Source organism: Micropterus salmoides, unplaced genomic scaffold, assembly GCF_014851395.1.
Source record: "Micropterus salmoides isolate LMB-PRFRI ecotype aquatic unplaced genomic scaffold, ASM1485139v1 Ms_hic_scaffold_9, whole genome shotgun sequence".
Classification (NCBI taxonomy): domain Eukaryota; kingdom Metazoa; phylum Chordata; class Actinopteri; order Centrarchiformes; family Centrarchidae; genus Micropterus; species Micropterus salmoides.
This window is the reverse complement of record NW_024044681.1, coordinates 31,638,583-31,651,811: the sequence shown is the minus strand read 5'-3', so window position 1 is coordinate 31,651,811 and position 13,229 is coordinate 31,638,583. Positions and strand designations below refer to the sequence as shown.

The window sequence follows — 13,229 nt, the reverse complement described above, 5'->3', positions numbered from 1 at the left end:
ATGTTGTTTTTTTAGATGTTTTTAATGAATGCTTTGAAACCCATTCAAATGGGTCACATTAAAATGAAAGAAGAATTTAGAATAATCTAATTCTAATAAGATAATATCTTATAATCAAAGACCTGCTTTTAGGATTTCACATCTGAATGTTAATGTTTCATCTTATTTACAAATTACTGTTTGTGGACCTACATTAAACCTTTCCATTTTATTTCTAAAAACATACTGGTGTACAAATGAAACGAAAAATAAGTGAATAACTTGTTGGTTTTTATCTCTGCTTGTTGTTTAATAAGTGTAAAGGAGCAGCAGCTGCAACAGGAAGATTTTCTTCCTCCTGTAAATGTGCCCTTAACAAAATGTTTTCATCAATGATGAAATGAATCAACTGAGCAAGATAGCAACTGACAAACTAAATAATGTTTATTTTGTCAAACAATGAACGTGAAAATACATATATTTTGATGTACTGTGCTTCAGAATGATTTTCACTAAATCTTAGAAATTGTCTTTCTAAACCCTCACAAGTGTAAGTGCTCAGTTTTAAATGATAATAATCTTCATAACCCAATAGGTAAGCACATCCTTTTCAAAATATTTGCACTGATTTAATCCTAATTTATCCACATTTACCTAAGTAAATGTGAAAAGTACAAGGGATGAGGAACTGTTGGTGGGTGGAAAGTTGCATGCTTGTGTATATCTAAAAAAAAACATTAGAACTAATCTAATAATAAACAACTTCTTAGAAGGAAAATGTATTTCTTTAAATGTTTGAATGAAAAAGGTGGGTTTCACAATTTAAACAAGTCCTGCGCTAAATTCATGACCATCCTGCCAACAAAAATATCTTTAAGTTCACATCTAAAAATGCGCTGATTCACCTGCCACATGGTGTAAAAGAATTACAAGGCTCATCTCTAAACATATTTCTTCATTCTAGGAGAGTGATGAACTGGTTTTAGCATGTCTCCATCTTACCTCTAGTGCCAGTTATTGATTCAATTGTGACGGGGAAATGGAGAACAAGACAAGAGACTATGGTCATTGCAGTGACTCACAAATTCTTACTTTTTCTGCTGGTCTTGCCCTATCCCTCTTGACAGCTCCACAAAAGCCTCTTTTCACAGCAATGACACAGGTTTTCCCTCAATATACCTTTTCTGGGAAGAGGAGCCTTAATCTGTTGGATTTGACCTAAACAAATTCTGGGAACACAGTGGGAATCCAAAGGACATCCAGGACCTTTCACATTTCTGGATGATAAACTCAATATCTAGGTAATTTATAAAAGGATTACTTCCATACAATACTAGATTTGTCATTGTTAAATTAGAATTATTTGGTTTTGTTGTACAGAAATAGTTTAGCTCTAGGTAAAAATCCAAACTTTTAAAACAATAACAATGAAATATATTGAAGACACAGCATTTCCAAAATATTTGATACAAGATGTTTTATTTTCTAGACCTTAATATGTTAATAATTGGATCTGTTGGCAGTAGAGAATATGGATTTTACAGCCAATAACTGCACAACGGCTTTCATTCTTTATTATTTATTATTATCTTTCTTTTTTTGTCTGAACATATCTTGAAGTTGCTGCCCTTTTGTCATGAAAAACAATAACATTATTTATTCTTTCCAATAAGGCAGTAATACTGCCTCTGTTTTAATAGCTGTGAAATTCTCAATACAATAATGTGATTATATTCATGTTATATTGGTTGGAACATTTGTTTTACACAACTGTTAATTGGCAACCACTGTCTCTTTAGTATCTAAATAAATATTTTGCAGAATAAAGCCTTATATGTATGCTTAATTTATCCTTACATAGAATTATGCTAAAAAATAATACCATTCATTTAAATCTCTGTCTGCTGCACACATACTGAAATAAAACAAATGTATATATTATAGTTTGCACTGGTTATATGAAATTATGCATTAGTGTTTTTCATTAAAAGCATCCTTCCTTCTTCAGATTTAACTTCAAACTCATTTTATTTGTGAACAGAACAGTTAAACCCTCACAATAATAAGTTTTTAATTAGTATGTTGAATTTTTGTTTTGTTGTTAGACACCCTCCATTTAAAGAAAATACACACTCTTTCACATTGACTGCTCATTTGAACACATAATTATGTTGGTATTAAAAGTATCATTCTCCTTAACACGTTTATAAAATTGTTTTTTTCCTGAACTAAATAATTTATGTTTCCATAACATTTCCTGATGGTTTTTTATGTAGCAAAGTGCTTTTAAAAATGCATCTCTTGCATTTTAGAATCTCAACTAGTTTCAAACAGTTAGCAGCCTGTTTAATAATTTTAAATCTAAATATCTTTAATGAATGTTTGCTGTTTGTGAAGTAGTTTTTCCACTGAAAACATATTTTTCTCACCTAAAACAGTATAAAATCAACTGACAAGAACACATTTGTTTCATAGGAACAGACAAGAAAAAATAGGTCTCTTTCAAAAAAATTAAAATAAATCAGGCCTCCGTTTCTAAAACTTCACATTAATTCAAAAAAATGAGGCAGAGGAGGGGGCTGGCAATACATGACCATACCTAATATGGTCAACAGAACCAGTACAGTGCTGATGACATTCTTTACGGGGTGCAAGCAAGTGGACAGGAAATTTGAGAGACATGGGAGGTCGCCTAATAAGGTGGTGGTGGGGGGAGCAAAGGGACACAGAATCTGATTGGTTCATGATTTGAATTTCTGCCTCCACAGATGTCCAATCATGAAGGTTTCTCCTTGGACTAGCCTGTAGTTTTAATTCAAGCCTGTCTCATGTGCATACGTGTGCGTGTGTGTGTGTATGTGTGCGTGCATCTGTGTGTGTGAATGTGTGTGTGAATGTGAGAGTTGCTCAGCTGGTGGGAGGGAAGGAATGTGTATGGTTGGCTTAGAGCTGAACTCCTGAGGACTGTGTCTGGACCAGGGACACCTGACAACTGCCGGTGTTGTAGTGTGGACAGAACTCTGCAGAACCAATCAGTGCCATGGTAACAGCCTGTGAATCCCATTCATTTTCTGACATCATGACACATGCACTGTTTACATTAGGTGCCGTAGTCGAGCTTTTGGCTCATGCAGTGAGAGCGAGCATGAAAATATCACCGCAGCGTGAACAAAGGGTCCCTGAGGAGGTGAGGGGAGGGTGTAAAAGGGTGTGCATATGTGTGTGTGTGCAAACTTGTGACACTGTGATTTACTATAGTTCAAGTATGTACTTGGACACTCTCAATTCTGCATTTCTGGACAGGGGAAGCTTCTATCTTGGATGGCTGGGGTTCAGACATCTAGACTCTGTTGTTGGCGGCTTATGGAAAATCACCATCTTTGCCAGGCAGCTTGCCAAGGGCTGCCTCCCCCCTGCCCCCCCCCCCCCCCACCCCCATCACCGCCGGCCTGCAGGGCTGGGCTTAGCAGCAATTACATTTGGTAAGATCTTGTCAAGGGCGCAGCGTCATTAAAACCATGGAGGTTTTGGTTCCAGGTTTGGCTGCTCGGCAGAGATGCTTTACTCAGCAGTCTGCACAGTCACCCCACATGGAGCCGACCTCTGTGGGGAACAATACTCTCATTTGATCTTTTGTTTATAAGTTGAATTTGAAGTGGAATTTTTTTACGCCATATACTGACAGTCAGATTAGCCAATTCATCATTTGAAGAACATCATAAGGGGTCCTCAGAAACCACATTATGCCAGATTTGTCTCTTACTCTCTAAAGCATGCTCCTGCCATGTGTTTCATGAACATGTGCTACTTTTGTGTGAACATAATTAAACTTACTGGAACACAGAATTTTTTTTTAATAAAATGGCAGCCTTACAAACACAAGAAATGTACCATGTTTTCATTTTCATTTAATCACAGTTAATACACTGTAGATGAAGGAATGTCATAACTGAGGGATAGCAGGGTGATTGTCACAAGATAATGGAAGTGTGTAACAACGATGATTAATTGAATATGAATATGAAATGAAATTCTTATTAGGTACATAGCAAAAAAGAAAATTACTCTTGGTCCGTAAGTACAGGCACATGTCTTGTATTAAATTGTGTGAGGGAATGAGCTCTACATTAAACATAATAGTTTGAATATCTGTGGTTACAGTGGCCAGGTGATGACAGTTATAAGAAAAATCCACAGGGAAAAACCAGGGAGGACACAGTTTTTTTAACTTGCTACAGCAACAACAAAGCGTTATGGTTGACCATCTTGATATTCTGTAAATGTAAACAGTTGAACATCTGTTTCAAGCATCAGGTTTTTGAAATGCATTGCTGTACAATGTGATATTAGTTTATTTTGGATTTGCTGAAAAGCTGCTCAGAGGGTTCTGTTGTTGGCAAAGCAAACACTTTGTTTTCAATAGTCTTTGGTAGTGCTGATGGGGTACAGAGTTCAAACAAAGACAAAAAGCAGGCAGCGACAAGGCACTCCGCTCCATGTGGAAAATTAAAGTGTCAGACAAGGAAAAATCTATGCATAGCCTATACACAAGTGAACACCCACGCACATTTTTCTCTCCCTCTCTCTGTGTTTTCTTTTTTTCTCAATGAAAGTCTTTCACACAGAAGACACACATCTCCGGAGCGGTCGCGAGCCCCCCGACACGAAGACGGCTAAAGTTCATCTTATTAACTCCTGACAAGCCCGTGCCCGCTCTCTCTCTGGCACAGGAAGTGGAGTGATTAAGGAGTCCTGACGCAATAGAAGCTACAGTCCCCTTTCAATAAAAAAAAACAAAAAAAAAACGCTACGCATTCAAATCTATCTGGACACACACTCACACACACACACAAAAAAAATGCACCCCTGAGTCCACGTTGACAAATTCTTTAACAAGCTGTGGTTAAAGGGAAGCTGGTTTTACTCTGACTCACCCCCCTCCTTTCAAACAGTTTACTGGAAATAAAGAGGGAGGAGGAAGGAGGGGGCACTTTCAGAGAAGTCACGTGACGGGGCCGGGCAAACCACAGCACAGAGAGCCTTTGAGTGCAGTAGGGCAGGGGGGAAGGCAGGCATACGCCCAGCGCAGATGGCCCTGATTTGAGTTACAGGAGATACGATCCTGGGAGTTGGCAATCAAGAATTCACAGCCTGTTAACCTCTTCCGTGCCGGATGAAAAAAAATAAATAAATAAACACAAGCCAGGAAATAACTTCATTATCAAGTTACAAGCAATCATGGACTCGATCCATGCAGAATCCTCCGAGACGGTCTGTGTCCACACTGAGGATTCCTCTCCAGCACACGGGTGCTCTCGTACTGAGCTAAAGATTTAAGAGGGGAAAAAAAGCTGATGTTCATGACATCAGCGTCTGGAGCCGTTAGAAAAAGCATGACTTCATTATTCTTGAATAGCTCTGTTGAATGAATGAGAAAAAAAAAAACCAGAGTGCTCTGCTGCTGTGCATCACATGCACTTGTGGCAGGAAGTTGGCACGTGCAGGCTCAGAGAAATACCACTGGGTTTAAGTCAAACTGCTGGCACCTACAAACCTCTGTGACTTGAGCAGAGGGGACGAAGTCAGCATCTTAATCCAGCTCTGCTACCACAGGATGGAGAGTGTGTGTGTGGGACAGTCTGGGTGTGTGTGTGTGTGTGTGTGTGTGTGGAGGGGGGATATGGTTGAAGGGGTGTCACATCCTTGAGGACAAAACTTAACCACTTTCTGTCTACTACACAATGATCCAACGATACCAAAGTTTCCCCAGTCCAATCCCAGTGGAGTCGTTTCCACTTTGGCCTACTACTATTGATTGTCAGCTTTCAATCAAAAATCCGCAGCAGATGAACGCCTCCATGTCCACCTTAAAATGTGGGAAAATGGTAAAAAGTGGCCTAGAGGTGTTGCGGGATCTCCTTGAGTGAAAGAGGGAACCCTAAGAACATCCGAGCAATGGTAAAAGCCCTGGCGAAGGAAGAAATGTTTCCGTATGTGGCAGGTCCTCGCTGGTGCTAGCAACCTGTCTCCAGATGCTGTCCAATCACACGAACACACATTGCATACATACACCGGGCTGCCAGATATGATCAGAGAGAGAGGGAGAGAGGGAGAGAGAGAGAAAGAGAAAGAGAGAGAGAGAGCAAAGCACAGTGGGAGACGAACAGAGTGCGTGAGAAAGAATAAGAGCATAGGAAGAGAGGGACAGAAAAGGAAACAATGTCAGAGAGAGAGAGCGAGACTAAGGCTGAGTACTGAGACAGCAGCATGCAGCGTCACTTCTAATCTGCTCTCATACGGATGCGAAACAAACAGGCGATGCTCCTCCTGCGTCACACTGTTAGGTTTGTTTGGGAAAAGACACGCACGGGCTCTTCAATGCTGAGATGATCATTTAGACAAACTCTCCTCTTCCCCACGCTGCCCGTTTGTCTCGCTCTTCCGCTGTCTCTGCTATTTCTCACAGTTTCAGTGGAAAGCGCCACCTTATCAGTAAGTGATGTCAGAACTCCACTCTCACACATGTGGTCTGAACGCCAGGGCTGCCAACCTGCCCAGCTGTCCAGAACATTAGTAACAGTGGACCTTTCGGCAAGTGTTGCGCCCCTGCCCCCTTGTTACCAGGCAGCACAGATTGTTCTCGACACATTTTTGTGGACTTCTTCTGAATCTGTATCAGTATTAGTGTCTCAAAAGGTCACTTGAGTTTGTGTTCTGGGAGTTAAACTGTGATAATTCGCACACATAAAGCACATCTACAGGTCCAAATGTATCGTGTAAGTGCTTCTATGCTTTTATTTTGCAAAAACTATTTAAATCATTTATTTAAGGATGATTTTTTTATACTTATGAAATCTTATGGGGTGCTGTTTCAGCCAGTGTCTACCCAATTTTAAGCGATGCAGGATAGGCAGGGACAGCGCAAAGGAGTGGGTGTTTGTGACAGTAATTGAGCTATCGCCAGAAATGCAACATGGTTCAAAGTTTTAGAAAGTAGTGCAATAAGGATTTTTCTGCCACTACAAATGAATGCTGACTGGTGATATGATCTATAACAAGACATTTAGTCGAGGTGTTTCTATGCAGGTTGACTGGATAAGTACTGACTTGTGTAACATCTCCACAGAGAGACAATAGTTAGTGTTAGCCATTTTATACATTCTCAAACTAGGATAAGACAAATCAGTTATAGTGAAACCCACAGTTACTATTCTTACCATATCTTTTGGTGACTCTGAGTAGCCCAAAGGTGGACCCCAGACCCCTGTTTGAGGACCACTGATTTGTGGCAATAAATTCTTTTTGTATTCAACTACCCCCAAACCAAATCAAATTACTCCAATATTTTCAACAAGCCAATTTATCCATAGGGGTTTCAACTTGCTACCAGAAGAACTGTGAAATCCTGCTGCCAAATGATCCCATGTGTTCAAAACAAATGGCTGGAGTTTGTAATCAGTAGCTCAGCCGAGGCCATGCCAGGCTGGGGTTAAGAAGGGGTGTTATTAATATTTTTAGATTGATATTGGTTTTTCATGGAACAGGAGGTCAAAAGGGATGACTGGGTTGCTATACTCAAAATTTGAATTAAACATAAAAAAAACTTTTAATTACATATATACAAGCCGAGCTCAGGTTATTAGAGTGTACATTTGTTTCACACACAGAAAGAGTACAATGTGTCGTGTGAAAAATTTATTTTTAGCATAGTATAACAACATGGGAAAGACAGAATAAATGACTTGTTAGAATGAACGTTTTGTCCCTTGTTTCTCATTTCTAATACAAAAAACATAGCCAAATATATTGTGGGGATTTATTTAATCTTGTGACCAGAAGAACACTTTTCATTTTTCCCCTCTAGAATTAGTGCCTTATCAAAGACAGCATGCAAGTACTGAACAATTCACATCTTAACTATGGCTGGACTGTTTCTAATCCGGCTGTATGCATGCTGAACAGTGAAATACATACTGTAAACAAAATTAAATATAGCTGCAAGAGGGAATGACAGGGTCCAAGTAGAATGTGAGCACTTGGATGCTTGACAACTTGATTTTCTTTAAAATAATTATTAATTGTGTTCATTACTACATGCTGATGCTCTTTTACTGTATATGGTATATGATATTTGGTATATAAATCTGCTTTCAGAAACATGTCATTTAGCTTATGACCTTCAGTGCAGACATGCCTCACATGACGACATTTGTTGCTATTTTGATAAAAAAATTATTGCATAATTGGAACAGACTGATTCATCAAAATGTCTTTAACAGCTTAAGATCAGTGAAGTCTGCAGATGATCCTGAACAATTTCTGACAGCTGGCCCAACTGTTTCTGACGAGATGTCAAAAGACAGCTTAATATGACCTCAATGAGCACTTAAAAAACCCCAGAGAAGGTGCCTTATGGCCTGAGCCACTGATGACAAGGGGTTTCCAGACACCTGCTCACAAGTACAGACAGTGCCATCACATGTGCAAAACTGGGGTATTTTTGTCAGTTTAAACTTAAAAAGCTTACAACAGTAATTCTGAAGAAAATCCCACATCATTCTTGCCGCTTTCAAGTGTATGGTCAAATGTATAGATGAAATCTGTTTTAAAATTAGATAAAACAGAAAATGTTGTGTATGCAGTATAAATTACAGCAAGACACTGAATATCACTGCAGACTCACCAAACTGAACACCATTTTAAACAAGACAGAGACATTGACATTAACTGTTTTAATGTGTAATGTGTCTATGTGTGCGTTTTATTAACTGCTTGTTTGTTCCTTATTCTTTTGTTCCTTGTCTTTGGCGACCAGTAGACAAATTTCCACCCCTGGTGGACAATAAAGATATATTGTATTCTGCCATATAAAGGATGTCTGCGTCAATTTTGGTAGCATTTGAATGAAGACTTGTGGAGGTGTTATTTATTTTTGGGGGACAGAGTTCTGAATGGAAAATAGGTTGCAGTGAGACAAACTTTTGTCACATTAGTGAATGTGCTGAAAAAGTATTCATCTTTCTACATTTATTCATTTAGCTGACGCTTTTATCCAAAGCAACTAACAATTGCTATACATGTCAGAGGTCGCGCGCCTCTGGAGCAACGAGGGGTTAAGTGTCTTGCTCAGGGACACATTGGTGTCACAGTGTATTCAAACCCGGCGTGACCAAACCATATACAATGAATCTACAAAAACTCACTACCTAAGCTACTTATGAGATTTTAACTTTTTTCATTTTAAAAGTTCCCTAGTGGCAGAATTTCCCAGGACTACGCAGCTCGGAACACGTGCAAGTTTGGTCACAAATACTTAAGTAAAATTGCACTTAAAGGCACTTATTTTGTCTGAGTAGTGGCTGAGATTTCCAACCTATCTACCGAGTTCAGGAACGGTAGCTGTTTCACTCAGATACAACAGGGTTCCAGCAGCTTCACTGCTTGGACCCCTAAATATTTCTGTGAATCACTCAGTAACAGTTTATTTGAAAATACAAGAGTAAATGAGTCTGTTGTAAAGTTCAAAACCATTTATGGATGCAGTTGTTTTACTGCACTTGACCTGTCTGACAGTTTGACCCACACTGTTGGAGAGAAAAAAGCATTCCTGAAGATGAAGACTGTGTCAGAACAGACAGGTCTGATGAAAAGCCTTTATGAAACCACACGCATGTTTCCCCTCGTTCCTCCTCCTGCATTCATAATCACAAGAGGTTGGTGAAATAAATATTTACAATGAGCTGTTAGGCTTTGTTGAAACATTTGCAGGGATGTTTGATTTAAATTTTGTTTTTCAGGGAATTTCAAAACGAAGGGCCGGAAATGGCGGGAACATTTTACTCGAATGCATCATAGCTGTTCTCTTAGTCATAACGTTGTGAAAGCACTTGATTCCTGCCGTACTGTTGGGACACAGGGGTGGGGCTTTGTCAATGGTCAATACACACACACACACACACACACACACACACACAAACAAACAGAGCAATTAGAAATGAAATAGTAAAAGTACAGCAACGTGATACAGAACAAGCATGCAAGTGCAAGCGAGCAGAAAGGTGAGGATGAAGTTCTGGCTTAACAAGATAAGTGTTGTGAAGGTTAGAGGGAGGAAGGGGAGGAGGAAGACGTGATGGGGGTTAGGTAACAGAGGGTGGTGAAGGGGCTGAAGACAACACAGGGAGCAGCGTGTCACCTGTGTAGACTGGGTCTGATCCAGCATCTCCTCAAACCTCTGGTAGTCCTCGTCGTCGGGGTTGGCGCCTGACAGCCGTGCGGCACGGGCCATGAAGTAGGGAGGAAGCTCTCCTATAGCTGTACCAGCACCCTGCTCACACAGAAACAAAGTCACACATACAGAGATTGTTACTACTGCTCAGCTGTTGATGTTTGTAGCACTCCCTGACGTGATGCTGTGGTGGAATTGATTACTTTATATTGTATTTTTTAATATGCATTAATAGTTTTGTTGTAAAAATCTCTTTTCTCTTAATATTATGCTAATTATTATAACAAGCATATTACCATGGTTCCCGGAGGGTTAATGGAGCAAAAATATCAATATCCACTATCCAAAGGAGCTTGCACAGCTTGACGTCTGGGATTGTGCGATCAGAGCACTTAATGGGAATAAAACGGAAAGGATTTACGAGGACAAAAATCCCACAGATTATTAAACGATCATGGATGCATAAAACACACGCCCAGAGAAGGTGAAAAACCAGATGCCACCTCTAAACAGCATATCAACACACTGCACCACTAACTGCTCTGTTCAATTTATTTTGGACACGTGAAATGCAGTGTTTCTGGAAAATTTAAGATGTGCTAACAAGCCCGGGGGGGTCTAAAAGGAACCCAGATATCGATATCTAACAGCCAAAAGGAGCTTGTAGCTATAAAGTGGTGGAGCCCGTGTGATTGAGGGGGACTTAACAGGAAAAAAAGCGGAAGTGATTTGAGGGAAATAAATCCTCAGCACTTGGTCGGTTCACCAAGTTCATACCGCCAAAACATGAGGACGGGGGGAGTGAGGGGTGAGGGGGTGAGGGCTACAGACTTAATTAACACAATGAAAACAGCCGCCAAGAAATGCAGTGTTTTTGGAGTTGCTCACAGCTCATTACTTTAATGTTTCCAGGCACGAGGGGAAAGTAGGGGTGCAAAGGGGGATGAAGAGAAGATGCTTTGGATACAATTAGTGTAAGTTACATATGGATGATTTCAAGCCCCAACATGTCCCTGACATCCTACGATGTAAAAAAGAAGCTCTTGAACTGAAATTCTGTTGTTTAGGTGGAACACACACAAAATCGAAGCTTCAATCTCCCTCACTCTCTCCCAGAAGACCATAACCAACTAATCACAGCCACATTACTTGTATGTAGCTGGATGGCTGAGCCAGAAGATGATTAGTGAGTAGTTAGCAACCATGGCAGCGACAACAAGCCCAAACAATCATTCTCAGGAGGCGGTGCTCTCCCAAAACCTGGCAGACTGCATCTTTAATCTGGACACCCTGTTCTCTTGTTAACACTGCAGTCTTTGATGAAATCTGCCAGTTTTCTCTCATAATAGAGACGTGCCCTAATCTCCCTGGCAGCTGCTCCATTCAATAGCTCTGCCTGCGTTTGTGAGCGTGCATGCGCCTGTGTGTGTTTGTGTAGGGGGCAGTGAAACATGCCCACCTGCACAGTGGTGGTGTTTGAAGTGGAGCACTTTAGGGAGCTGCAGTAGTGGACATTGAGGCTTCAAGAGGGAACAAAAAGGGATAGGAGGAGAAGAAGAGGTAGTGGTGGTGGCGAGGGGAATGTCTCATCGCCAGTGTATCCAGAGGATGGGAGGCTGGCCGGAGGAGGGGGAATACTGATGAGGGTGCTTTGAAACTGTGGGGACAACAGGTGTCTCCAACTGTAGAGCTGACAAGGCTCAGCCGAGGCCATGCCAGGCTGGGGTTAAGAAGGGGTGTGTCTTAAGCTATTTTAAGGAATGAAAGGTGAGGATCACAATATCATTTATTACAGTATTATTTTTTATATTTCTTCTTGATAGTTTATTATTAGTATTTATTTCAGCATGTAAAGAAAATGGTTAGGGTAAGAGGGTTGTGATTAATAGCTTTAATAAAAGGCCCTTCTATGTATTGTAGTACAAATGTGTATTTGTGTAAGGGGACAATTATAATTGATTGATTAATTACAATAAATCAAAACCTCACAAAGGTTTTTGTGAATGTTACCAATGTTGCATTCGAACATGTGCATCTGTGAATAGTTAATGTATTACAAACAATGAGGAAGCCTGAAGGCCAATTACAGTAGAGAGCAGGTTGTGGAAAGCCTGTCTCGTTCCTGTAAAGCTCCCGATAGTGAAGAAGTAGCTAAAGATCTGTATTTCCCCCTCACCTCAGACCCTTCCACATTATGCAGAACAGGGAAATAGATAACAAAGAATGATAAACTTATATCATGTGTCAGTGACCAAGTTCTCTTTTTTTAATGTGCAGCAGTTCTGCCTTTCTCACGATAAATACATTTAAAAAAAAAGGAAACTGACGGTAACAGAGGACATGAAAAGACCCTGCAGTTACAAAGAAGTGGAGTGTGACTTCGAGATCACCGTGGCACATATCTGCTCTTGTGTTTTTATGTGTCCTGTGCGTGTGACAGTAGTGCAAGCCATTGTCAGTGGTTTCATGGTAACTCTGAGACATGTGTGAGTCACTGATAAACCACCAGAGCCCCGGTCTAAGTGTAACTAGATACCCAGGTAGAAGGCTGTTCTTTGTCAGGAACTCTGGTATTTTAAAGTTTAGCCTGTTATTTTTTTTTCTTTTATAAAGTAGAAACCTATAAAAAAGGTCGTAGTTTGAAAATATTTCATCTTTCTGAGCAGCCACAAGGCTGGTTAGAAGTGTGAAACCACTGACACTGCATGGGGGAAATACGCAGTATGAAGCTGGGTTTTTCCAAGAAAAAATAGTTATCAATGAATACATTTGCACCCACAGTATGAATGCAAATTTGTCTCATTTCTATTCATTTCTATAAAAAAAAATTCGGCACATGTGTCTTTAAGACTTTCACATGGTCAGCGGGAGATCTAAAAGATTTTAATAAGTCTTTGTATTAAAACATTAATAGAGAGAGAATACACAGGAGTTTTCACCTTTATTACTGTTCTCTTACCAAAGCATAAACTGCAAGTTAATTCACAAAATAAAAATAAAAAATCATGGTCTGATTCGTGCA

The 13,229-nt window shown here is 40.0% G+C and overlaps 1 protein-coding gene across 3 annotated transcripts in view; it reads right to left on the bottom strand.

The window, feature by feature from the left end:
* The window catches only part of LOC119895143 (vacuole membrane protein 1-like), a 57,377-nt gene that overhangs the window by 24,115 nt on the left and 20,033 nt on the right, over positions 1–13,229 (bottom strand). For all 3 annotated transcript variants that reach the window (XM_038708029.1, XM_038708030.1, XM_038708031.1), the window contains one exon: positions 10,175–10,306. In XM_038708029.1, the coding sequence (XP_038563957.1) occupies positions 10,175–10,306 (132 nt within the window). The remainder of the gene's footprint in view (positions 1–10,174; positions 10,307–13,229) is intronic.